Genomic DNA, 25670 nt, shown 5'->3' with positions numbered 1-25670 from the left:
AATTTGTTCATGACCAAATACATTTTCATTAAGTTTAGATTGCATTAAGTACAAGTTCATGAATGTTAGCATGCTAAAGTAGGATATTGTTGCATACGCTTAGGAAGCAGAATGTGACAATAATTTCACCCACTGATTCAGTAGCTTTTAAAACCACCTTTAGTAGCAATAATTTGTAGTTATTATTTTCTGTATGACGGGTATTATTTTAGGTTACGCACAGCTCTCTTAAGGTCCCACTACAGTATTTCAGTCAGGCTGAGATTTGGCCATTTCATATGACTGTACGCTAGAGAATCACAAAGCCGCTGACATAGCTGCAGATGGTCTCTCCTTTAATTTTTTAAAGACATGAGCAATAAAAAAATAAAGAGTTGGCTGATGGATTCATGAAGCGACTCATTTTTAATCAAAATTTAACCAATGAAATTGACTTGATTTATTTTAGTTTCTAAAAATTTACCAATATCAGGGAAGTAAGGTTAATTCATGTACAGCGAGACACGAGTTAGGCGAGTCAGAGCAGGCATCAAAAGATATACTGGAAGAATAAAAATGCATACAGATATTTCAAAAAAGATGTAAAAACTAAGTTACAATAACAAAAACAGCAAGCCAGTATTTAATATTTTGATAATCATGTTTTATAAGTGATAAATCGAAAAAAAAAACAATTAAATGGGCAACATGAAAATCTCCTGCAGGCTGTCACCATGATTAGAGCCCTTGGTTCTTTCCTCTTTCCTAATGACTCAAGAGTCAGAATTATTAGAGAACCAGTGCTTTTAATTAACTTGCTCTTCCTGCTCCTATCATATTCATCAGCCCTGTAACCCTAATGTGCAACATTAACACTGTAGATTGCATTAAGACACGCAACAGAAAGTGTGTCAATGTTTGCTTGTGTAGAAGAGGGTGAGAGAAATATACGAAATGGAGCCGGAGAGCGTTTTTAAAACTCATGGTTTGGGCTGTGTAAACAGACAAATTCACAAATTTGTAAGTGACAATAACTTTCTGTAGAATGATTCTCTCTCTGTGTATATATATATATCTCCTATCAGACATGTAACTTTAACTACAGCACAGTTGCCAAGTCTGAAAAAAGTTGCTCTTTTTTTGTCTTTTCTCACTGACCCCCCTCCTCGCTTCACGCTACTCTGAGTTTGAGCTTGCCTGAACAGCTTGGCGTGCATCTCTGTGATACATTCCATCTTCCAACAGCTCCGGAAGATCATAAGAAGGATTTCCTCCATGATTTATTCCTGACAAATTGTTAGTATGGAGGTAATATGAGGCAGACACAGAAAGTAGCATTATTCAGATTACTGTGCAATTTGTAGCACCCTGTCGTACCCTTAATATAAAGAAATTGTAAGATTTTTTTTGACTTATCCTGCTTTGTTTTGTTTTGTTTTTTTTACCCTTTTTTTTTTTACTTTCAGTATGTGGTGGAAATGTGTAATACTAAGATTTGCAGGTGAAGGATCAGAAATGTGGTTAAACGGATCCTACATCTGCACAATGAAGTAAAAGGGAAGAGAATGAAAAAGGAAAAGCTGTATCGCTGTATGAAAGCTCATAGTATTCATAACGTGAATGCCTCAGGCAAGAGAAAGAATTACATTGGGAGGGAATGAATCTCAGGCTTTTCTTGCATTAAATGAGAAAAACAACAACAAAAACATATTACAACTGACTTATGGTTGACTAATAAAGTGCAGAGCTGCACTGGAAAGAACAACTTACTGAGTATTAGCAATTTAATGACCCTGTATTCTAAATTATGTCCAGTGTCATTCACAGGAAAATAAACACAAAGCTTATTATAGCCGAATTTGGAAAATTAAATGTAAACCATCATTCAGTTAGTCAGCGGTAAGGTCAGTTATTAATCACGAGCTTTAGATTTAAATAACATGTCAGCAAAGAAAGCAGCAGCAGGACTTTGCAGTCATCGCCATGTTTCTGAAAAGCTGAGCTCGAAGTCTAAAAGCCACGTTTCCTCAATCTAAGTAGCTCAGAAATATAAAGGAGCAACATTCAGAGCAACCTCTGTTGGACTAGAGCACCAGGATCTTTTAATCGATGCACCTCACCTGTCGCTTTTCCTTATATTTGTTTAGAACAGGTTACTCAAGTTGTGCACGTTAGACACAGACTGAGTAACCTTATCTTCACTTCACCATTGTCTCTTGTCCGTTGTGTCCATTTCCTTGTGACACACACACTCACACACACACACAGTAAAACAGACAGAGAAGCAGGGAAACAGCAGTGGTGAAAGTAGTTCTAGTTGTCCCTGGTGAAAGTACCTTTCTTTGCTAAGGACATCATTACTACATCTTTACAGAGTGAATAGTTGCTTGCTGAGGCCTGTACCATGAAGCAAGTTCAACATACCCCGGCTATCTTTCTGTTTTCTGGATTCACTTACCCTGACACTGCCATTAATGATAAGTTGTCAGAGGAAGCTGGTTATCAACTCGCTGAGTTAAGCCAGAGCTTCCTGGTGCACGTTCACATGAAAGGGCCAGTGTTGGCAGTATCTGACCAATCGCAGTTATCGTCAAGTGTATTTGCAGGAGAGTGGCCGATCTTTCAAAGGAGGATGGAAGTGTGCGACGGGGGAAGGCTGAAGAGGTTAAACACACAAAGCAAAGACTAAAAGCTACACGGCAGGGTGTTTGAGAGGAGAAGCATTGTAGAGTATAAAAAGTTTGAGCTTTGGTCAGGAAGACTGGAAAAGAGTTACTGTGTTAATAAAGTTTAATCTATTTGAAGCTTGGAAAGAGAGCCGGTAAAAACAGCAACTCTGTAAGTTTACAGACTGCTCAATATCACAGCTCTAGCATTAAGATAGAATACTGTGGATTATTGAGTATTGGAGTATTTCATTTAATTAATGGTAAAAAGAGTGTTTTAGTTTTTTCAGCTGGTACGTCTGTGGTGTTTTAAAAGTCTGATAGTAAGAAATAATTATAAAACGTAGACTTGGTCTACATGCGAATATGATAAGCAAAGATAGCAAAGGTACAAATCTTTTTAAAGTTTTAAAGCAGCCAAACAATCTATAAATATCTATATTAAATACTAATGCTCATAACAAGGCACTTTTAAGTAATTTTGGACCCTTGTACTCGCTGTACAGAGGTCCAAGGAATGGTGACACTATTTTCTTGAGAACTCAACTGGGGTTAATCCTGAAGTCACCTGGAAAAGATGAAATCCTGCTTCACAGTACAGGCTTCTGCTGCAGTAATACCATATACATTGTCTCATGAAGAAGGTTTAAAATCAGAGGGCCAATTTCAAAAGATGTATGTCCTTCATATCGGTTACATTATGCCCTGGCCAAGGGGAAACCAGAGCACAACACAGAAGAAGTGACTCCCCTGCTTCCCATTTCTGAGTCTAGAACGCTGCCACTGTGAAATCTGCTCTCCAAACAATTTTAGCTTATTTATCAGTTTTCTGATAGAAAAACATCTGAGTGGGAAAGGACAAAATGACCTGTTATTACAACCTGCAATAAAATAAAAAAATAAACACAAACATTAACATACACAGGTATTTTTGAAAACGCAGATTTTTGTGTTTAGGTGTGGACGAAGAAAACGGAGATTAAGTCACGCAATGTCAAAGGTGTGCGCCGTTTTTCACGTCACGCTGTGCCCCATGTTATTGTTTACATGAGATAAATTTCTATAATAAAAAATACTGTTGCTGTTAATCTTACTATCTGCAGTTTTTAGATGCTTGCATATACACACGCAGTTACTGTCCCTCATTTAGAAAGACAGAGGAGTCCGAGTGAACTTCGGACGTGGCTTCTACGTTCAACACAGACGCTCTCACAACCCAAATCTCGATGTCGGTTTTGAGTGAATTTCATTTAAAAAAAAAAAATTACATTTATGATTGCTGTTTTGTTCATTCGTAAGTTGTGAGCCAAAAATAGTCTTTAATTATTAACATTTGAAATGATGAAGGCACTTGAAAAGTAACACAAAATAAGATACCTTTTCAGAAAAGTTAGGTTTTTGGTGTTTACATGTGGATGGAGAGATTTTTTCAAAACTGGAGGTGTGGATGGGATTAAAACCCCCCGGAACAAAAACGGAAAATCTCTGTTTTCAAAAATACCTGTGTATGTGTGGAAGTAGCCTAAGATCATCAAAAAAAAAAAAAAAAAGATTCCCAAGATTCAAAACCACTTTTACTGCTGGGTGTGTGTTGCCAGGAGGGAGAGTCAAGCGTCTTGTCAGGCTTGAGTTTCAAGGTGGTTCCTCCAGTCTTTCACCTATAGATCTTACGTAATTGGGAAATTAGCTCTAACTGTAGGGTTTAACTAATAGCAACAAAGGCAAAACAAGTACCTTCCAACAAAACGTCACTTGGAAGCTTGTTTCCACCACTAATTTCTTCTTTTGTCTCTCTGACAGTTAAAGTTACAGGTTAGTATCTCAAAATTTGATTTAGACAGTGGTTGAAAAACATTTCCATGAGTAACAGATGCGGTATTTTTTGCTAGATGCTAGCATTAGCTTGCTAACATGGTCACATCTTATAATATTTACTTATGATATAATATTACTATAATAATACTAATAACTATTTTATTATTATTATTATTATTATTATATATTTATTTATTATACTAATAAACCTTGCTTAAAACTTACTTCTAAATTATAATAGTAAGTACTTACTGTGTTCTGTATCTTAGCATTTTAGCATGCTAATGGGAATTTTATAATGCTTTCAAAGCCAATTGTAGACATTTTATTTGTTATTATTATGTCTGTGGATCTAGCTGAAATGTTAGATTTATCAAAACATTTGCAGACATTTTTATGAAAAGCAAATATTCAATTCAATTGAGTTTTTTTTATTTAGCACCACACCACAACAGAAGTCGCCTCAAGGTGCTTTATATTGTAAAGTAAAGACCTAACAATACTCAGAGTGACAAGGATTTATCACCTGCCTCAACAGCGATGAGTAAAACGAAACAAACAAAAACCATATTTCTACATTACTGGGACAAATATTCTTAGACATGGTCAGATGCCAGGTGCAACATCACCCTACTGTGTCTCACAGCTAGCAAACTAAAAGTGAAGTTTTACATATTTGTGGCACATCAAGGTTTTGCCGCCTAATAGTTAAGCAGGTACAAGCTGACCTACATGCGGTAAATAGAGCAGTTCTTTGAATCAGCTATTAATCAAAGTGAGTCCTTACAAACTACTGTTGTGCTGCACAGTTAGACGAGACTAAAGGCAAACACTGTATGCATCATGTCGGCGTTATAGTCCTACTGAGGATCTGTTTTTGAGTTTCTCCCAGGTAGGAGGCCCCTCAGGTTTCTCTCTGCATTACTTCTGCGGGAAGATGATACGTAACGCTTCATCTCTTCCCGTCTTCCTACCTGTCTTGATATGCCAGCTACAAGCAACTGTATCCATTTACTGTAACTGTCTGTCAACGAGTTGGCCCACCTGCTTTCCAGTGTCTTTTTAAAACAGGAATCACGGCTTTCTTCACTTGAAATGAATTCATTTCACCCATACTGGACTCGTGCCACTGCACACCGTGCTATGGGCTGTTGGTTTGTTATTGTTTCACTCAGCTGTTATTTTTTGGGCGGGTGGGGGGGGGGGTGAACCTTGCTTAGGAATGGTGCATTTGCACAAGTGCTGTCAAAATGCATGACTGTTAGTCGTCACAAATGTGTGGGTGGGCATGTGAAAAATGAATGGCATTTTGAGTGAATGCACTCTGTTGTGCATAAGTTTGTATCAACACAAGGAAATGTCCTGAAATGTTGCTCTAACCTTGCGCTCCAGATGTTTTCATTTGGTATTGAACAGACTTTAATATTGACTGACTCCGAACTGCCAAAACACATCAGAGTGATAATGCACATTGCAGTAGGCTACACTGTACTCAGTTCCCAGATGAAGCACATTTTCCCATGTTTTTCTTTGTTATGCTGGTGGAAATATCTCTGATGCTGACAAGCTGAAAGATCGGAGGTCTCTCCTATTAAGTAGTACAAAAGGTCGCTCTTTGTTTCCTTCTATTCTTCCTGCTTTCCATCACCTTCTAGCCCCTCAGTATAGAAATTTGGATTTCTTTGATTATGTAAGTTTAACACTGCACTCTCAGTTTTGCTTTGACTAGTTTATTTTGTAGATTTCTCCGTCTTATGAACCTTTCTTAACAATGCATATACATCTTTTGGTATCTGTAAAGACTATCAGAGGAAAAGAAGAGTCAGAAAAGGTAACATAACGTAATAGAGTTAAACTTTATACTGGATATTCATCTTCGTCAGTTACATCTCTTCTGAAGTGGAGCTTGTTTACCAGCTCTTAGAGAGTAGTGACAAATGAGGCAAGTCAGACAGTCAGCATAAAAACCTCAAACATTTCACCTCTGCTGAACCTGATTTACTCTCATTAACCTAACTTCCTCCCTCAGCGGCTTTCAGCTGTCTTTGACCCCATACCTTCAGCCTCCTGCTTTCCAGAAAACATGTCCTCATTTCTGGCTCCCTGATGCCTGAAACATCAACCTGTGAAACCGATTCCTAAATGGCAATGTTAATGTGTGACTGCGATTTTAATGACTTGTTACACTGAGAGAATAATGTGGCCATCGTGAATGTTTGATCTCGACAAAGCTACAGCATTTGGGTTAAATGAACCAAATATGCTAATCTTAGTAGCCGTAATTTGCAAGGACATTATTATAAAACATTAATCTGTGTTTTTCCTTTTTAAGAATATCTAAGTCTGAATATTTTTCTATCCAAAAGATAGGAAAATTGTTATTTTACCAAAGTGAATTGTACACTTTTTCCCCACTTTTTTCTGTGTATTTATTCCACCACCCACTGACACAGGAATGGGGAGCAATTCAACAGATGGGTAACTTCTGAGATGAAAAACTTGGTATACCAGCTGATAAAATGTGTGGTAATCATGAAATAGAAACACGTTTAACCACAAAACTAAACCCGTCAAACTGTTTGTATATATTATAGAAAAACATTTCAAGCCACGCAAAATGTTTCTGATGCATTTTTGAGGTCTTAAAAATCTCGTTGACTCTTGTTGCAAATAAACAAACAAACATGATTTTCACTTTCTGAAATATAGAACTGATCTTTTGGTATTGGACCAGCACACAGTTTAACGCCACATTTTGAAATACTCACAACACTGAATGTTTGTTTTTGCTCATGGAAACAAATTGTTCCACTTTGACATTCTTGAAAGAGTAAAAAAATCTAACTGATCATCTGCAGAGAAATGGTTTCAGTCAGAGCTCATCACAGCTCAGAAGCAGCTTCAGTGGAGGTTACACATGATCTTCTTATGGCCTCTGACAGTGGACTCATCTCTGTGCTTGTCCTGCTAGACCTCAGTGCAGCGTTTGATACTGCTGACCATAATGTTTCAGAACATGCTGCAGGTAATAAGGTACTGCACTGCAGTGATTTGAATCACTGAATCATATCTACTATTTTCAATTCCATTAACATTATATGTTTCCCATAGGCAGTATTAGAAAGAGTAGCATACATGTTCAGTGCAGATAGTTCCCAACTTTATCTATCCTTGAAACCAAATGACACACATGAATTAGCTAAATTAGTTAATTTCCTGCTTCTAAAGTTGATAAAACATGGGTACATGAGATAACTTTTGGATACAGTTTGGATTTGGGAAGCAGAAACCCAATCCATTTAAAGGATCAGGCTTAAAACTTCTCTTTTTGATAAAGACTGAATCAGGTGAGCCTGAATCCTCTTTTAGTTAAGCTGTAATTGGCCTATGCTGCTGGGGGCTTCCCATTATCCTTTTTCACTCACCTCTTTCCACTCATTATTTACAATATATATTATATACAGGGGTCAGTAGTTATCATTAATCTCTGGCTCTCTTCCACAGTGTGTCTTTTATCCTGTCTTCCTCCTTTCACCCCCAATTGATCGTGGCAGATGGCTACCTCTTCTCTAAGCCTGATTCTGCTGGAGGTTTCGTCCTGTTAAAAGGGAGTTTTTCCTTCCCACTGTCACCAGGTTCCTGCTCGTAGGGTTTCTGATTGTTGGGGTTTTGTCTCTATTATTATAGGGTCTTTAAAATATGAAGCACCTTGAGTTGACTGGAATAAAGAAAACTGATTTGATTTAAAATGAAAATGACAGCAACAGTGTCCTTATTCAGAGGTTGTGGTCAATCACCATTCACTGAAGAGACTGTAGTCTGACACCAGTTTAATCCCACATACGTCTGTTTTCTTTATTTCTACTTCTTTGTTTGATATTGACTCTGGTTTTCAATTGTGGTTTGGCTTCTTTATTGGTGATTTTCCTGCATTACGGACACACAACACATTTTACCAAGATATATATCAATTTCATTGTTATACTGACCACAAATAGGGCAATAAGTATCCATTTCTTCTTCTTCTTCTGGCTGCTTTTTCAGTTGTTACCACAGAGGATCATCTGCATCCATCTCCCCCTGTCATACCAACCCTCTGCATGTCATGTCCTCCTTCACTACATTCATGAATCTTCTCTGTGGTCTTACTGTTTCCCTCCAGCCTGGCAGCAGCTTCATAACTTCCACATTAACTATCTCTCGTCTGCACATGTCTAAACCATCTCACCCATGCCCCTCTAACTTTGTGTCCATACAGCTCAGCCCAAGCTGTCGTTCTGTTACAGAGATTTCTTTTTCCCCCATTTTGTTTTAACAAAAAGAAAAAAACAACATTTAAACAGCTCAACACACACCTGACAATGAGCAACACCACCCCCTCGACAGTCCTACTACACAGTCAACAAAACCACAAAGGGTTAGAGTAAGCAGTAATAACAAATAAATGCTATAGTAATAATAATAATTAATCAAATAAAACAGGGGAAAAATGCATCATCTCAGTCTACTATCTATATGTCTTTTTAGGGTATCCAATAAACAGCGATAATAATGTGTTTTACAGAGTGGGCAGAGGACTTCCACTCAGCAAAACTGTTTCCTTTCAGAAGCACATTTTTTAAGTCCAAGGATAGATAGTTTAATAAGAGTAACCAGACCCTCAGGAATGGCTCATAATTTCCTTTTATAGTAGCATACAATCTTTCATGCAGGAGGATATTAACAATTTTCCCAGTACCAAAGGTGGGGAAACTTTGATCCAGTTGTGTAAGTTACACTTTCTGGCAATAACAAGGAGCTTCTCCAGCGGTCTGTAATGTGGTGCAGGTAGGTGGAACTCTCTGGAGCGCAGGCCTGAGAGGAAAACACCAGGACCTTTTTACATTTTTATTTAAAGTATTCCACTAAGTTCCTCTGAGACAAATGTCCAGAACCTGAAAATTAATTTTCACTCCCAGAAGGAATGAAAATATGTTCCCCTATCAGAATGGCACTTAATGCACGGTGGAGAAAGGGAGCGATTTATCTTGTGCAAAACAACAGGAGTGATAGGCAGCCTGTGAAGAATCTCATACTGAGTCTGTCTCGGTCCACTCTATGTAAAGGTGGATTGGATCAAGGCTACAGCTCCCCGCAAGTTGCCTTCTATATATTCTATATGTAAATCATTTTTCTAATTTATGGGCAAACTTTGCATAAATTAGAAGTACAGTACCAAGGAGTGAATTGCATTTTGATGGTTAACAGAAATGGAGGTGACATGAGAAGATTAGGTATGAATCGTGTCCACCCTGGTCACTCACAAGAAAATCTGAGCATCTTCGACTCTGTGACTTGTCTTTTTGTCATCTTGTAAAACGTCCTGTCCCTCATCCTGCCTGTACTCTTCTTCACCTACTGTGCAATATCAGCTGCTTTTGATGGGCGATCCCTGATCTTCAAACTCATCCACCTTCATAACGTCTTTTCCTTTTGTCTTCATTGTTACTGTCTTGCTTCAACTGGCTTTTATTCCTCTTCACTGCAGTGAACAGTTTGTGTCCACCTAGGTAAACAAATAGATCACATATCGTGACTATTTCCAGTACTAAGTGGATTTCTCAGAACAATGCCATATCCAGCACATAAAGAGAAACACAAACATCCATAGTCCTACTTTTCACTATGGTAATTTAAAATTGACTGCTCTTTAAGCTATTTTTTTGGCCTCTACAAATTGGTAAATCACCAAACTTGTTTGCGAGGTGACTCATAGACTTTCTCCTCCCGTTGTTAGCTACAGGGCAGCAAGAGTCTAAAAGAGAGAGCTCAGTAGTCTAGGGCTTAATGCTGCTTTAAGATTAAGCAATTAAGACACTTGGATGAAGATAATGAAAAAGCAAGCGCTGATTGCATCTTCGTCTGCCATCCTGCATTAAAGTCAGACGTGCTACAGCCTCATCATCACACCCTTTCATTTCACCTTGCCAGATTAAGTACTCACATTGTTTTATTTGTAATGAACAGAGGATCAAAACAGGGGTGAGTGAAATTACGATAGCTCTAAAAATATACATATTTGGGTAATCTGACCCTTTAACTCTATTGGTGTAGGCCAACAGAGTTACTACAGGCCTAATCTAACACAACACAAAACTACTCAGATTAAACACAGTGACATATAAACTGTCTCTCTTTTACTTTTTCTGTCCAATCCTACGTGCCCGTGTTTATACATGTGTGTGTCTGGAAGTTCTAACTTGGTTGGCACCCAGGTCCCAGCTGTCGCAGTACAGAGAATCTGTGCCAAGCCGGATACCCACAGGGCACAGTGGAGCCAGAGGCTGCCAGCTGGCCCACCACTCCCAGCCCTCAATGACTTACACACACACACATACACAATCCTCACACTCAAAACCTCTTCCACAGACCTCTCAAACTCACCCACTTCCCCCTCCTCAACACACACATTTAGACGCACTCGGGATGGGCAAACATCCAAATCTTGGCATGTTGGAGCCGTAAAGGCGACAGGAGTGTCAACAACATCACGCTGCCGATACATAATCCTGAGTACACCAGCACAGTCACATAGCCTCAATCAATAAATCAGTCCCCTCACTCAACACGTCTTAAGGAAAAAGAGGCGGGGCAATTGCTGCTGGGACATGAAGTGATGTCATTTTTAATTATGGCGCTCTATTTATTACGGTAATACGAGATCATAATAGCTGAGATTAAGAGGCTGACTTGGAGATAAATGCGAGAGTGTAATGTTCGAGACAGAATGTAGGCCAGCGAGACAATCAAGACATTGAGCTGTAGCTGAAGGATAAGAGCTGAGTGTGACTTTTGTTCCCCAAATTGTTGTTTATTCACTGTTTTGTTGCCATAGATCTTAAACTGCCCATTCATATTGAAATGGTTATTGTTCAGAGCTATTTCGGCCTACACATTATGCAAATCTCGGGAAGGCCAATCAGCTGAAAATGCTCCACAGTGCTGGTTCTTAGAAATGGAAGAATACTTGTCATCACGGGTTATTGTGGATGGGAGGAAGAAAGCTCAGTATGTTTGTTTGGTGCGAGGTCATCGTCTGAGGTGTGGACGGGATGTCATTTTTTCCTTTAGCTTGTGTCACTTTGTTCCAATCTGTGCCTGGAAGTGCTCACAAGAATATACCGAAACACACATCCATGCATATCTTGTGCCAACCTATGCACGCACGCACACAATATCAAAAATGCACATATGGTGGAAAACAGATACTCCTACTTCACCCATACATGCAGGCAAGAAAGACAACACTACGATTGCATATGCAAAATACACCCAGTCCCTGCAGCTCTGCTCAATTCTGACTCACCGACTCATATGCTGAGTGCAACATCAGATCAGTCAGTGCAAGGGTTTTGCCGAAATTGAATTTCCAAAAACACTGCATAACAAAAGCACTGCAAATATACATGCATACTGTATAACATCTGTATATATAGAAAGATGCATTGTGTGGGTTATTGCAAATAATAATAATAATAATAATAATAATACATATTGTTAATCTGTATGCCTTTGCAAAGAAAATGCAGCTTATAGAGATATAAGCTAGCTAGGCAGAACCTTCATTATAATTCTACTGTTTTTTCAGTGCTTACTGATATGTTGCTATTACAGCCTGATAACAACCAATCCGGTAGCTTTTAAATTGTTGCCATAAGGAAACCACTGGTCTTGTTGCATCACAAAGCCCATGTAGGGGGCATAATCTTAATACAAAACATCACAATCGTTGTTTGTTTTTGCTTTAACAAATCTATATGAGTGTCTTCTAGTTTGGCACACCTAACACATTGCAAACAATGATATATATATAACCAGTGTCGGGTGTAATGCTTTCCCAAAGGCATTAATGTAATCACATTGCATTTCTTGTAACCTAGCAATGCAACAAGTTACTGTACTATATTAAAAAAAACATATTAAAGTGATAATTATGCTATATTGCGTTATAAAGGTTCTTCGGTTGTCTTCATGCCAGGTGGACAGTGTCTTGAAGAACTCAGAATGATATCCACCTCTAAAGTTTGACATTATTGGCCATTTCTGGGTCTAAACTCCTCTTCAGTTCCCAAACTCAAACAAACTGTGGCATCTCTGAGAGTTAAAACTGTCTGAAACAGCAGTGGGGGAAAAACTACAGCAACCAAGAACTTAATCACAAGCACTACACTCAAGCTAGGTAGCGCTCTGCTTTACTTTCAAAACTACTTCAGTCTTTGTGGGTATGGATTCTACAAGATGTTGGAAATATTTACCTGAGAATCTGCTCAGTGTCGACATAATTCATGTTGTAACTCTAACTTTGTCATACTACCACATCTTAAAGAGCCAGTAAATGGTGAGGGCACTGAAGCTCACCAAACCCACTGCCATGTTCATGAGAACAGTGTTTAAATGACAGTTAATCTATCGCTTGGTGCAACAGTATAATGGAAGTAGCTCAAAAGTTACATGTGGATGCACGTGGTCACCAACAAGAGGCTGTGGCATTCAACCAAGAATTACAGCTATTAAGGAAATATTGCTAAAACCGCTACTCAACACCACCACCAGCCCAAACTGTTGACACAAAGGAGGTTGGGTCCATGCAGCTGATTCCAAATCCCAACCCTCGACAGATATTAAGGTTCATTTCTCCAGACTAAAGTAAGGTTTGGTTAAAATGTGCCCACTGCAGCTTCAGATAAGAGTGGAACTTGATGTGCTTTCCTTCTTTTGAGGTCCATCAAGGTTTAACAAGGTGCTCATTCTGAGTTAGCTTTCTGCCAGCTGTAAAACAAACAGATAAAACATAACCAGCCGCTGCAGACATTCTCTACTGTGTGTCTGTGTCCGGCCCTCCTGCATGCTCTCCTCAGGCAGCAGCCTCACTCATTTCTCCTACTGTGTGCCAAAGTGCAATTTTTGGACAATGTCACAATCATATTATTGTGACATTTACTGATGTGCAGACTTGAAAACAGCTTTAGAAATTAATAACAATATATTTTTGGTTATCATCTTTGGCAACAAAATGCCACAAAGACAAAGAGACCCTTTCTGCTATGACTCAGAGAAACTGAGCTTCATTTCGTACATGAACTTCTGACAATTTCAAGAAATTTCAGCACTGTTGGATAATCTTACATGCTGCGCACAGCAGGAAATTGTTCGTCTTGCATGCAGTCACATTGCTGGAAAATTTCTGCATGGAACCAGCATGCATGAGGCAGGACACAGGCTAGCACTGAATATACTTAACTATTACCTGCAATATTAGAACATCACAGAGCACCACGTCATATGGACTTTATACGAGCAAGCTGAGAGCTAAAGGCTAGTTAATGTTCTCTCATGCGCCTCTGCCAGCAAGCCTAATTCCAAGAAATGTTCAGTGCATATGCACTTCCAACTTGACAGAGTAATCATAAATTTAGTGCCGTTTAGGATCGGTGAGTGCCAAAACAAGATAAAAACGTTTATGAGAATAATACTGTGAATATACCTGCCTGAGAATTTAGAGATTTTATTTTAATCGGATCCACAGTTGACCAGAACCCACGTCCAAGGTTGCACAACAAGGTAGGAGGAGAATTTGTTTTGTTCCAAACATCTATCTATTACCTGCAGCTGTCATGATATTAGTATAGAAATATGCAAAAGGATCCAATTTTCTCTGAAAATAAAATGCGATTCTATAAGAGAAAATGGAAAACATGAAAACACCACGAATAAATAAATAACTGGATAAAACGTTTCCTCATGTGGTGGCTTTACTTGGATTTAGAAAGCTGGCCATATGTGTTTCAATTTCTACTAATCATTAGCCTGAATACAAATATGCCCCGTCATATTTGTTATGTTTAATTGCTTCTTTCTTAGTAACAATTCTGGTAAGAGAGCAATTTAGGACACTGATGTTAATCATTTACCAGGACACTGGAAATACCCTGACATCAAATATTTCTTGCCAAGGTGGGGAAAATGTGGAACAGTAAGCCTTTAAATTAATATTGACTCATACAGACAGTGGATGAAAGCAATGAGGCCATCAAGCAAGCCTACACTTTAAACCCCTTAGGATACCCACACCACCACCCATTTTACTGTCCCAGTTCTGTTGCACAGTGAAAACAGGAATAGACGATTTCTCACCAAAGGCACCATGTTACATCATTTCTTCTGTTCTGTGTTTTTGTTCTTTTTTGTTTTTCTTTCCCCCTCTACATGGTATCATTTCACAGCGAAGTTGTCAAGCCAGTCACTCAGAAACCCGACAGATCAAGGCCCAGCAGTGTGAAATGTGTCGGCCATTTTGGCTCCGTCAGAACTGGTGGCACAGAGAGCAACAGCTCATTAGAAGGCAAGTGTGACAGAGCCTCTCTCCCCACTGGGTTCAACTTTCTCACCCAAACAGAGGGGGAGAGCAGAGGGAGAGGAGGAGAGAGGCAGATGGCGCAGAAATAGAAAGAGGAGCTGGAGCGGGAGGAGGGCTGGAGGGAAAGCGAAAGCGAAAAAGAGGGGGATAGATGGGAGAGAGAGGGGGCAAGCTGGGAACAGGAAACGTGCCGGCGGATATCATTAGGGTCGGGCGCAGGGCTGTTTAACGAGCAAGCTCACAGCACCCCTCCATCCTCTGTGGCGCCTGCTGGCTGGAGGCCCCCAGGTTCTGGCTACCCAGTAGGGGCTCTGGCATGTTCCATCTCGGCTGAAGGGGAGTTTGGTGGGGAGCTCAGGTTGAGGATTTATTTTCTCTCACAACCTGTGGAGCACATTGACACATGTTTTCACAGACTTAAAAAAAAAAGAAGAAAACAAGAAACATTCACTGAGGTTCACACACACATCCTCAGGGAGGAGAGATTCCCCACATGTGCATTCTGTCTCCCCCCCATTCACGTCGGAGGTATAACTGACACCACCTGAGACAGAAACACAGTGGTAATAATCCTGGATTCTCCTTGATGTTGAGCGGCGGGTGCGCACAGCTGTGCGAGGTGCTGGGAAAAGCCATCAGGCAGCAGGTATTAGCTGTTGCCTTTTCAACTGTTTCACCGTGGTGCCACCATGGAGACTGACCAGAAAACACTTCCCTGTAGACCTCTATTAGGAGCCATTTCTTGTTTGAACACATCGATTCAGGGAAGGAAGAAAGACATGAATCATGAGGCTGAGATGCTGTACAAGACGGTACAATAGCTAGGAAGATGAATAAATAGGCCTCTCTTGACTCTGCATCATAGACGGACAATATACAAAAACGTAACACCTTTTTATTTGCTTTAGGTACAGTTAATCTAAAACATTCCTTCCAACTACAGGATCTTAACACATTAATACTCCAAACCTGATTGTGTCTAAATCACTGATTCAGTTACACTTGTATACATAGTAAAATGTACACCTGATACAGCTAAATTTAGAATGGAATTTGGGTCAAATATGCAAGAAGTTGCAAATACCATCTGTATATGCATATGTCTGAAGAGACAGGTCATTTTATGCTAATATTGTTATCACTGATACACTTCCTGCCCCATGCAACAAAGTGTAAGTATCTTGGGATCTTGTTTAAGAGTGATGGCAGCTCAGCCAGGAAGCAAATCACCCATACAAACCCTCCCGAAAAACCAGCTACGGATGGTAACTGAATGACTGAGACAATCGATACGAGTTCCTTCTGCAGCGTGACTGATATCCGGAGGGAACTTTGGACACAGCATCTGCTAATTCAGGTGGTACAGGGGTCTGTCAGGTTGCCTCCTGGGTGTCTTCTTTCAGAGGTTTTCCAGGCATGCCCAGCTGGACCCCAAGTTAAACTTTCTGGAGGGGTTATACATCCCATCTGGCCTAGTATGTTATCTTGGGATCCCACAGGAATGGTTGGAAAATATTGGTGGGGAGAAGGAAGTCTTGAATACCCTGCTTAGCCTGCTAGGAAGAAAATGGACGGATCATTCACACGTCCTTACTAGAAAGACACTTTTTTAAATAAGGTTTTAATGTGGAACCATCAAATGTTGCCACAATCAATTAGTGCAACCAATGGGAATCTTGTCTTTGCAGTGTGGCTGTAGCAAACCTTGCAAGATAAAATCCAATGAAATGAGACTGTTGAAAAGGGAGTCGACCAAATGTCAGCTTGATCTCTACCGAATCAACACACAGCACAGGATGATAAGAAGGCTTAGCTAACTTAGGTGGGGAAGGGAGAGACTCTCCTGATGCCCACTTACCTGAATGCACAGCTTTCTGAAGATATGACATGCTCATGAAGAACACTCTGAAGTCTTTCCTTGCAGACACTGACACGTGTAGAGATAATGATACACACAGAGACACCGTACACGTGTCCCGCTGACATCCAAGGCTGATCCTCGCCGCAATGAGCAACCATCAGTCGCTTTGGAAGTTTTTATATCCGTCATATTGACAGGATCAGTGAGAACAGGATAAAGAGGGGGTGGTGGTGGTGGTTGTTGTGGAGGGGTTTAGGGGAAGAGAGGGTGAGGTGTGGATCAAAGACAACAGAAGGATAAAATGCAAAGATCAAAAACACAGGAAAAAAGGTGAATGTAATATCAACAATGAAAGTGAGAAAATAAAAAATAGTGAAATAAAGAGTTTGAAACAAAACAGGCAGAAAATCAAACAAGTGCAGAAATATAAGATGTGCCGAGAGCCGGGGAATGCATGAAAAAGACTGCGGGGGGGTCGAAAGGTTCTTGTTCCTTCTTTCCTTTGACCATAAATCATGAAAAAACCAAACATGCGATAACCCTCACTGCTCAGTGGGATGCAGTGTCAAGCACTAAGTAACACACACTGGCAAACACTCACGGTGTGTGGTCAGAGCCCCCTATCTCAGAACCAGTGCTCATTCCGACACTCCAAAGGGGCTCAGTGTGTGCACTGTCTAAGATGTTTAATTCATACAGCTGCCTGCTTGTGCTCGACACGAACGTGTGACGGAAGATGGGAACGCGGAGCATTATGCACGACAGCCAGGCTGGAGATGACGCAGAGACACAAAGCGGGGAGGCTACACAAACAGAGAGGAAGAGAGAGGGAATCTTTGAAGAAGACAGAAGTGAAAGAAAGTCATGTAGGAGTGTGGCGACAAAGAACACAAGGATATAGAAATAGACACGACTGAAAGCTGTGAAGCAATAAAACGATAGCAGGGAGGGAGAGAAGAGAGGGGAACGAAGAGATGAGAGGGCACATGTTTGGGATAGATTCTCAGTCGCTGGCATACAGAGAATGAGTGACTGATAGAATTAGAGCAGCAAAACTCAAAGAGCGAAAAGAGGGACAGGGCAAAGTGAGAAACCAAAGGAGGGAAATTTACAGATACAAAAAAATTGGGGATGTCACCCAGGCAGGTGGTGAGAGCCCAGAGTGCTGAGGGTGTGATGCGGGTCTCGGGAGAGGAAGGCAGGGGATTGAGTGTTAGCGATTTTCTGTCCCCTCTCTCGGTCTCTTCATCCCTCACGCCTGCTGTGCACCTCTTCTTCCTTAGCCCGCCTCCACAATGCAGCATGGCTCTTTTCACAAGCATTTCAGCATGTGTAGCAGTTCTAGGACATCAGTTTTATTTGCAGATCACATGGTTTGTAATACACTGGTATTCTTCAGTTTTTCAAAACTTTTCCTATGAAACCTGCACAATACGGTCTCCTTCTAATGCAGGTACTGTACATGTCCAAATCCCTGGTACTACAATACAGTTCATACCCTACAGCTAACAAGCTCATTAGCTATTTCCTCAGAAGCCATGCTTAAAGAGGTAATTTCATTCATTATTAATTAATACCTTGATCATCAGGCATACTAATTTTCCACATAGAAAACATATCAGATTAAGATGCAAATTCAATTGAATCTTTGCCTTTAGGAAAAAAAAAGTCTAAGCCTGTATAAAATTAAAATGCAGACACTGACTAAAGCTCTCATTTTTGCAAGAAATATCCAGTAAAAGGTTGTTTAGTATGTTTACTAAGCTTCAGACACTTTAATTGGTTTCAATTTAGATTTGATATTATATTATATTGGTGGCAGAGGCTCATGGGTATTGTAGTATTCTCTTAGTACAGAATTGAAGAAAACAATGCTTTACAACTCTATACAAAAAATGATGGTGAATACTGATATACACGCTAAACAAAGTCCTAAAAACATGTTTGCAAAGTAACCAAGTGAATCAAACACCTAGACACAAACACAAAGTCTAAGTTAGTATATCTTAGACTTTGCCAGTGTGTGTTACTTAATAAATTAATTTAATTTTAGGGGTTATTTTAACTTCAGAATACAGAATAATCTTTTTAGTAATAATCAAAATTCATCATCCACTCATTCGCAGTTTCTTAAAATACAAACACCGTATCGCATCCATGAAACACGGCGTCATTATTTTACTCTAAATATGATCATGATTTAGTAATTGAGCGCCACAATGTATCAAATAAAAGTTAAATCTACTGACTGACACGTGGAATCATCAAGAAAGTGTTTAGTGAGGGCATAAATCAAGTGAGCAGTGGGGCAATTTTCTCATAAACCTCTGTACAGTTTGACCAGAGGAGTCGCCTCCTGGTGGCCATCACGAAGAATGCAGGTTTAAGAAACTACATTGGTTTCATTTTTCAGACTTGGAGGCAGTGCTTTTCTTTTATAGCCAATATGTAGCAACGTCCCATCAGTCAGCCCACAACAGTAACAAAAGCATCACTAAACCTAAAGTGCATGAGCTGTACACACTCACAAAAACAGCCAACCTTGCACAGTGTAAATCAGTTTTTTAGAGGATGTGTAATACAGTAGGCGGAATAAACAGAGAACACATATACATGAAGATTAATCTCTTTATTATGTACACTTATTACGATATCAATTCCATTATCATCTGTTATTAGGCACCTTATATGCAGATAGATTGGGGGAAGAGACTTCGCTCATATACCTGTTACAAAAGCACTCTGAGCAGAATTGAAACATGCTATCAGCTGGGCAGAAAACAAATCTGAGATTTGTCCTCTATTTAAATTCTGTTTGAGGTGTCATTTGTTTACATGTATTTACGCATAACTAATGTGAAAGATGTCAGCGGCTGTGACTACGCTTCCTGTTAACTGATGTGTGCGCTGCTTGCATTGTCACTCTGTGTATGTGCTTGTGCATTTGTTTACACGCAAAGTCTGTGTCCTTGAATGGATTTTACACGTGTGTCAGCATGTGTGAAAGTGCTTGTGCAATAACCGTTTGTGTGAGGTTTGGGGATCTCTTGTGTAACAGTGCACTGTGTATCAGTGTCTGTGAGTGTGTGCCAAAACTCTTAGGGGCACTAGAAGTCTGTAAGGCCAGTTCAGGCAAGTTCCTAGACACCTTGGTACAGGTGCCACAACTCAAGCTGGTTATACCTGGAATATTAGAGCCAGCAAAAACTGTGGAAACTTTCCCCTTATGCCACTGGAGTTGAATCTATTCCGTTGCTTCCCTCCCTGCAAGCAGGGAACACACCCTCTAGAGAATATCAATACAAAATCAATATTTTACTCCCTACACCCTGGGTTACCATAGTGCTGCAGTCTGGCATATGGATCACTAAGACACAGTGCTACATTTGTTATGCAGTGGAATGCCTGCAAGCAAATTGACCCCATTTTTTTTTTAATTTGGGAAAATTCATTTCAAAGACACTTTGGAAGGAAACACATTTTGATATGAATGCTCTGAATAATCCTTTACAACCACACTGAAGTGCTGAGCTGAAAGCGAGTTAGAAAGCAGAGTGCTTTCTTTACTGGACTACCATCGAAAATGATGAAATTCTATGCAACTGTTTCATGTACTGGAAGATCAGAGAAGTCAGGGTTGATTTCGTTTCCTACTAAATTTTAAGAATGCCTGGACATTTGCCTTGTCAGGTTCTTGTGTGCTTTTGACCATATCCAAACATGCTTTTCCTTTCCTTCTCCTTTTTCAATTCAGGGCTGCGGGGGGAGCTGGAGCCTATCCCAGCTGTCGTAGCGCAATAAGCAGGGTAAACCCTGGATGGGTCACCAGTCTATCGCAGGGATAACACAGAGAGACAGCTAATTATTCACATTCCCACCTACAACCAGTTTGGAATTACCCAAATGTGCATGCCTTTGGACTGTGGGAGGAAGCTGGAGTACTAGGACATGAGTGCTCCCCATGAACAACCCCACCCAGCGGATTCAAACCCAGGACCCTCTTGCTGTGACGTGATAGTGCTAACCACCACACCACCATGCTTCTCCCAGTATGACTCCTATGTCCAATAAAGATTAGCAAACTGGTTGGAAACTGGTACAGCTAGCTTTGGTCTGTGTGAACATAACAAGACCCACCTTCTTTCTCTTTTCTACAGATTTCTAAGCTTTTGAAGTGCTGGTATATAGATTCTGTTGTATGCTAAGCTAAGCTAACAGGTTGCTGCATGAAACCTTCTACAGGTAGACATGAGAGTTAAACTGATACAATAGTTTAACTTTTTAAACACAGTAAGATGTTTTTTTTTTTTTTTTACAATTTCAAGACTTTATTCTGATCTTATTCTGTCATCTAGTCTTATTCTTATTACAAGAAAACTCCTTAACTTAAAATGTAACCTCTTAGAGCTAGATGTTTAATTGACTGGTATCGCTTTTTTTTAGTTTTTTTGCTATGCTGAGCTAGAGCTAGATTTGTACATCAATATGTGCTATGACAAAGATATCAGAGATACCTAGTAACAGGTTTGGTGATGCCCGTTTGATGCTGCTCACAAATGACTAATGATTATAGTATCATGAACACCCAATACTTCTCTAAGCTAACATGCTAGCCCAGAGCCACTGCTACAAATTAGCCACATGTTTCTAGCTTTCCACTGACACAACAAGACCTTACATGTTGTACAGCTTGTTTTCTTTAGGTCTTCTAATCCCAAAATTGGTGATTTGTTTCAATGAATAACACCTCCACGAATATATCACCCTCCACTGATTCTTTGACACATGGTGGCAGATCTGAATTTTTTAACGCACACCTCTATTCAGCAACTCTTTACCAATTCAAACCATTCCTTCAAGTTTGCTTATGGGCATTTTCCAAAGAAAAGGAAATCAAGTAGTAAGGAAATCAAACTTAAAGGAAGCTTCAGCCCTCCTCTTCCCTGCTGTAGCCTTGACAGCCATGGACACCACAGCACCACCACCCAACCAACCGTGAAATAACCACTTGTGTTTTAGCCCGAACAACTCCATTCCTCTTGACTGTCAGAATACACCCCCCACCCCCGCGGTTTTTGTAATCCTGGAGGACCAAGTGTATGTCCCGAAGAGGTGATCAATACTATTCAATCTGCTTGCAAGTCTTTGCTGCATTAGGCCGCGGCTGATATACAAACCATGCATGGGTGGACACAGAAGGACCGGTGTGCAAATGGAATTCCACTAAAATGTGATGGCTCTCAGGGGTCGACCCCGTTTTTGTTTTTTTCCCACCCCGTATTCTCCTCCAACTGCAGCTGCTATTTTTTTTTAATGTGCCTTTGATTGACAGATCCCGTCCAGGAAAGAAAAAGATGTTGCCGTGACAACAGCTCCTGCTACACCAGCGTGGATACGAGCTTCTGATAAATATCACTCTGATACACTGAAATCAGCAGCTAACACTGAGAGGTCATTATATTGGCTACAGATTTTTATAATGTCTTTACACTCACAGACATCATGAAGTGCTCCAAGTTACAGCTGTTTTGTTTCATTACAGACAAATGTGCTTTTAAGTGCTGTTAAAACGTCTATAATATCAACAGTGAGTGGCCATTATTCACATTGACAGTAGAGATTTGAGTTTCCCATCTGACATAAATAGGATGCGGTGTATGTTCCCAATATGACTGAGAGAAAACATTTCCATGTTGAGCTTTTGCACACAGCACGTCTTCTTACTACACTATTTTCAATATATCTCATCTAAAAATAGTTTCAAGCAGTGAGATGGAAAGCAGACAAAGCAATAAAGAGTTGGTGAAACAGAGGGGAGGAAATGAAAAAGGCTCCTCTTTTGTTATCTCTGATGTCTTTTCTTCTTTTTTCTCTCTCCTCATTAGAGTAAAGAATTTCAAGTCAAAGCCCCTCTTTGTTCAAGGAGCCCTTTTGCTTTGCCTTCTTCTTCTTTTTTTCCTTTCAGCCAACCCCCCTTTGGGTTGCCAAATTAGTTTACCTACTAGCACCAGGCTTTCAGTGACACCGAGGGACTTTCCTCCTTGCAGTTCATCTCCGTTTCAGGCTCTGCTTCATCTCCACTGGATTGCTTTTCGCAACAGTGTGACTTGTTTCAGGGAGCCAACTTAAGTGTACCTAATGTGATGCCAGGTTCAGTCTTTATTCTCCTACTAAATGTTGTTTGTTTTCACAGTGAAGTTCTTTCAGGCTTACTGTCTACCCGTAGATATATACAATATAGTGGGCAGAGGGAGACACAATGGACACTTCACCGGGTGTTGTCAAACACTGTTCACAGGATCTATGCATAGAATGAGAAAGAGGAAGGACACTAAAGCACATACATGGTTGTGTGTGTTTTGGTGTTCCCCTCTCATGTTTGAGGAAGTACAATCTGGATATATGGAGGAAAAAAGGTAGAAAGGGAAGTATAGAGTAGTATAATAGCAGTCCTATGGACAGTCTTTTTTGCTGATTTTCTGAGAGTCCTCAGCGGGGTATAACCGGGATCGGTAATACAGCACAAGAGTACGCACGGGAGAAAACACACATTAAAGTGCTACGATGAAGGAGCTAACATGCCACAAACAGTTCAGGACTTGTGTTTGAGTGATTGGAAAGTGGGTTATACTGTAGATGTCACTTTTTTACTGTAGGGATAGATAGGCGGCGGTGGGGTCTTAAAGAGCCTTAAAAGCACAGACAAAGCAGAAATTATCTCTTTGCTCAAATACCTTTTGGAAACCTTGTTAGGCTAGAGTTTTGGGAGAAGGAGTGAAGAGAGCTATGAGAGAAGTCAATGCGTGAGAAGGTTTGGCTGCAAAGGTCAGGAATGACTGGGGATGGGGCGTCTGCAATGGAAAATATCGGTCAGGCTCCGAGAAGCTGCGAGCAATTGTTTGAACTGCGAGGAAACAGCGAGTCAGAACTTGTGAGAGTTCACAGGAGTGGCTGGGACGAAGGCATGGTTTCCATCCAGATCGGTCTTTGGAGAAATAGAGGTCGGACACTGAAGAGATGGAGAGCTGTGATAGGTCCAGGAAGAAGTGTAGGTGGGTGTCGACAAGGCGATGCGTGTCAGCGTCCTTTTGCAGCTGGGAAGTTCTTCTCCATCAATCTACGGTGAAGACGGAGTGCACTCCAGAGAGGCTGCAGAAAATGAGAAAAAAAAGAACATTGGAAAAAGTTTATGAGAAAAAAAATCTTCAGAAAACACAGTCCCCGCTGAGATGAGGTTGAGAAAAATCAGAAATGGCAAGAAGGAGAAAAATAAGATAAAAACAGAAGAGCAAAAACAGAAACGATGAGGAACATCTCTGGAGGAGCGGGGAGAAGGGTTCAAAACGAAACCAAGCAAAGTGACGTAGATGAGAGAGGAAATTAAGAAGTTGAGATCAAACAGAGAGGAAAAAAAACAGAAAGGGCTGAGATAACAAGCATGGGCACAGTAAGGCATAAAAATGGATCTAGTGGGGTGGTGGTGGTGGTGGAATTAGAAAAATAGAAGAGAGAGGCGCGAGATAAGAGAGACAGGATAAAAGAGAGAAAGCGGGAGAGCGAGCGAGGGGGAGGACGAATGAAAAGAGGAGACATAATTATAAAATGGCACGAGAAAATCAATGCAGTGGGCATCATTGTGCTTGCAGGAGCCGTACAAAGGGAGGTGGAGAGCAGCAGTGTGTCCATCAAACAAGTACACACCAGCACATGGTGTCTCTGTCTCTCTCACACACACACACACACAAGGACTTCAAATGCAGAGTGAAGACAAGGAGGATGAGTCAGGCAGATGAAGTGGAGAGAGACAAGTGACATTTAGAGCTCACTCGGAGCATGTAAAGACAAGGCATAAAGATACATGCCAACCCTGCCTCTGACAACAGCTTTTGTACGTGTGTGTGTGTGTGAGTGTGTGTGTGAGAGAGAGAGTGTGAATGCAGAGCTTGGTGCAACAGATTTGTGACTTTATACGTTACTCTTTTCAACAGTGACAGCTGAAGCTCAGGGCAAATAGCTAACACAAAGCTGAGATGTATTTTTAAAACTTTTAAAAGTACAGTTCAGATCTTTAAAGTACAAAAGCCAGTACTTTGATGTACCTTGACAGTACTCCATTACAATTAGAACGCGTGTATTACAATCCACTTTAAACAAATGAAAAAAGCAAAATGTAACCAAAAGTACTCAACCTTTCACTTCAAACTATAAAATATAATTAGACAGTCGATTATATGTGACTAATCCTTTAATAAAATATAAGAAGTCTTTTGTGATCATTTAAAAACTAAAGATCTTCTGACTTGAGTGTTTTTGGCTCAAAAGAAAAAAAGTTGAATAAATGCTCAGGTCAGACTCTTTTCAAAGGTCATCTATTACTTATATTCTAGCTCAATATATTTTTTAGATGCTTTGCATGATTCACAGGTTAAAATGAATCGAATGATCTGATACTGGCTCTTTGTACATCCACTAAGTTCATCACTGAGAAACAAGGCAGAGTTTCTCCACTTTGTTCTGATTGGCTGTTCCTCACGCACAGACGGCCGGAGCCGTTTACCTCAGATAACCATATAAAGGAATAGCCTCTGTCTTTGACATCATAAACCTCCAAGATTAAAAAAAAAAACTGCCTCAAACAGAGCAGTCTAAAGCCTGAGCGTTTGGCTCATAAGGAATACTCGTCCACATGCTGACACCAAAAATGTGAAAATCTGGCAATGTGTAATATGAGCATCCATCACTGTAACAGTATGCATATGGCAGGTTTAAAAAAAATGGAAAAGTATCATAGATCTGCTTTAAAGAAACAAGATTAACACATCAGCAGACTTCCCAGTGCGCACTGTTTGACATTTGAATCTCTCATGAGTCTTCTTTTCATTGTATAATCCCCCCCCTCCCCCACCCTGCAGATATGATAGGAACATGCTGTGCATCTGTTCATGAGTTATGG

The 25670-nt window shown here is 40.2% G+C and overlaps 1 protein-coding gene and 1 long non-coding RNA gene across 3 annotated transcripts in view; one reads left to right on the top strand and one right to left on the bottom strand.

Moving 5' to 3' along the window:
- The first annotated feature begins 13840 nt into the window (after positions 1-13840).
- On the top strand, positions 13841-14945 carry LOC106633488. The gene is made up of 3 exons (XR_001336805.2): positions 13841-13930; positions 14026-14060; positions 14723-14945. It is a non-coding gene; the product is annotated as an uncharacterized LOC106633488 (long non-coding RNA).
- Positions 14946-19531: 4586 nt separating this feature from the next.
- The window catches only part of samd12 (sterile alpha motif domain containing 12), a 123360-nt gene continuing 117221 nt past the window's right edge, over positions 19532-25670 (bottom strand). For both annotated transcript variants that reach the window (XM_005936282.3, XM_005936281.3), the window contains exon 5: positions 19532-23866. In XM_005936282.3, coding sequence (XP_005936344.1) covers positions 23835-23866 — 32 coding nt within the window. In that variant the 3' untranslated portion in view covers positions 19532-23834. The remainder of the gene's footprint in view (positions 23867-25670) is intronic.

The sequence above is a fragment of the Haplochromis burtoni genome, unplaced genomic scaffold, assembly GCF_018398535.1.
Source record: "Haplochromis burtoni strain Fernald_Lab_line unplaced genomic scaffold, NCSU_Asbu1 Contig_200, whole genome shotgun sequence".
Classification (NCBI taxonomy): Eukaryota; Metazoa; Chordata; class Actinopteri; order Cichliformes; family Cichlidae; genus Haplochromis; species Haplochromis burtoni.
The sequence above is the reverse complement of the archived record's forward strand: the minus strand, read 5'-3'. Positions and strand labels throughout refer to the sequence as shown.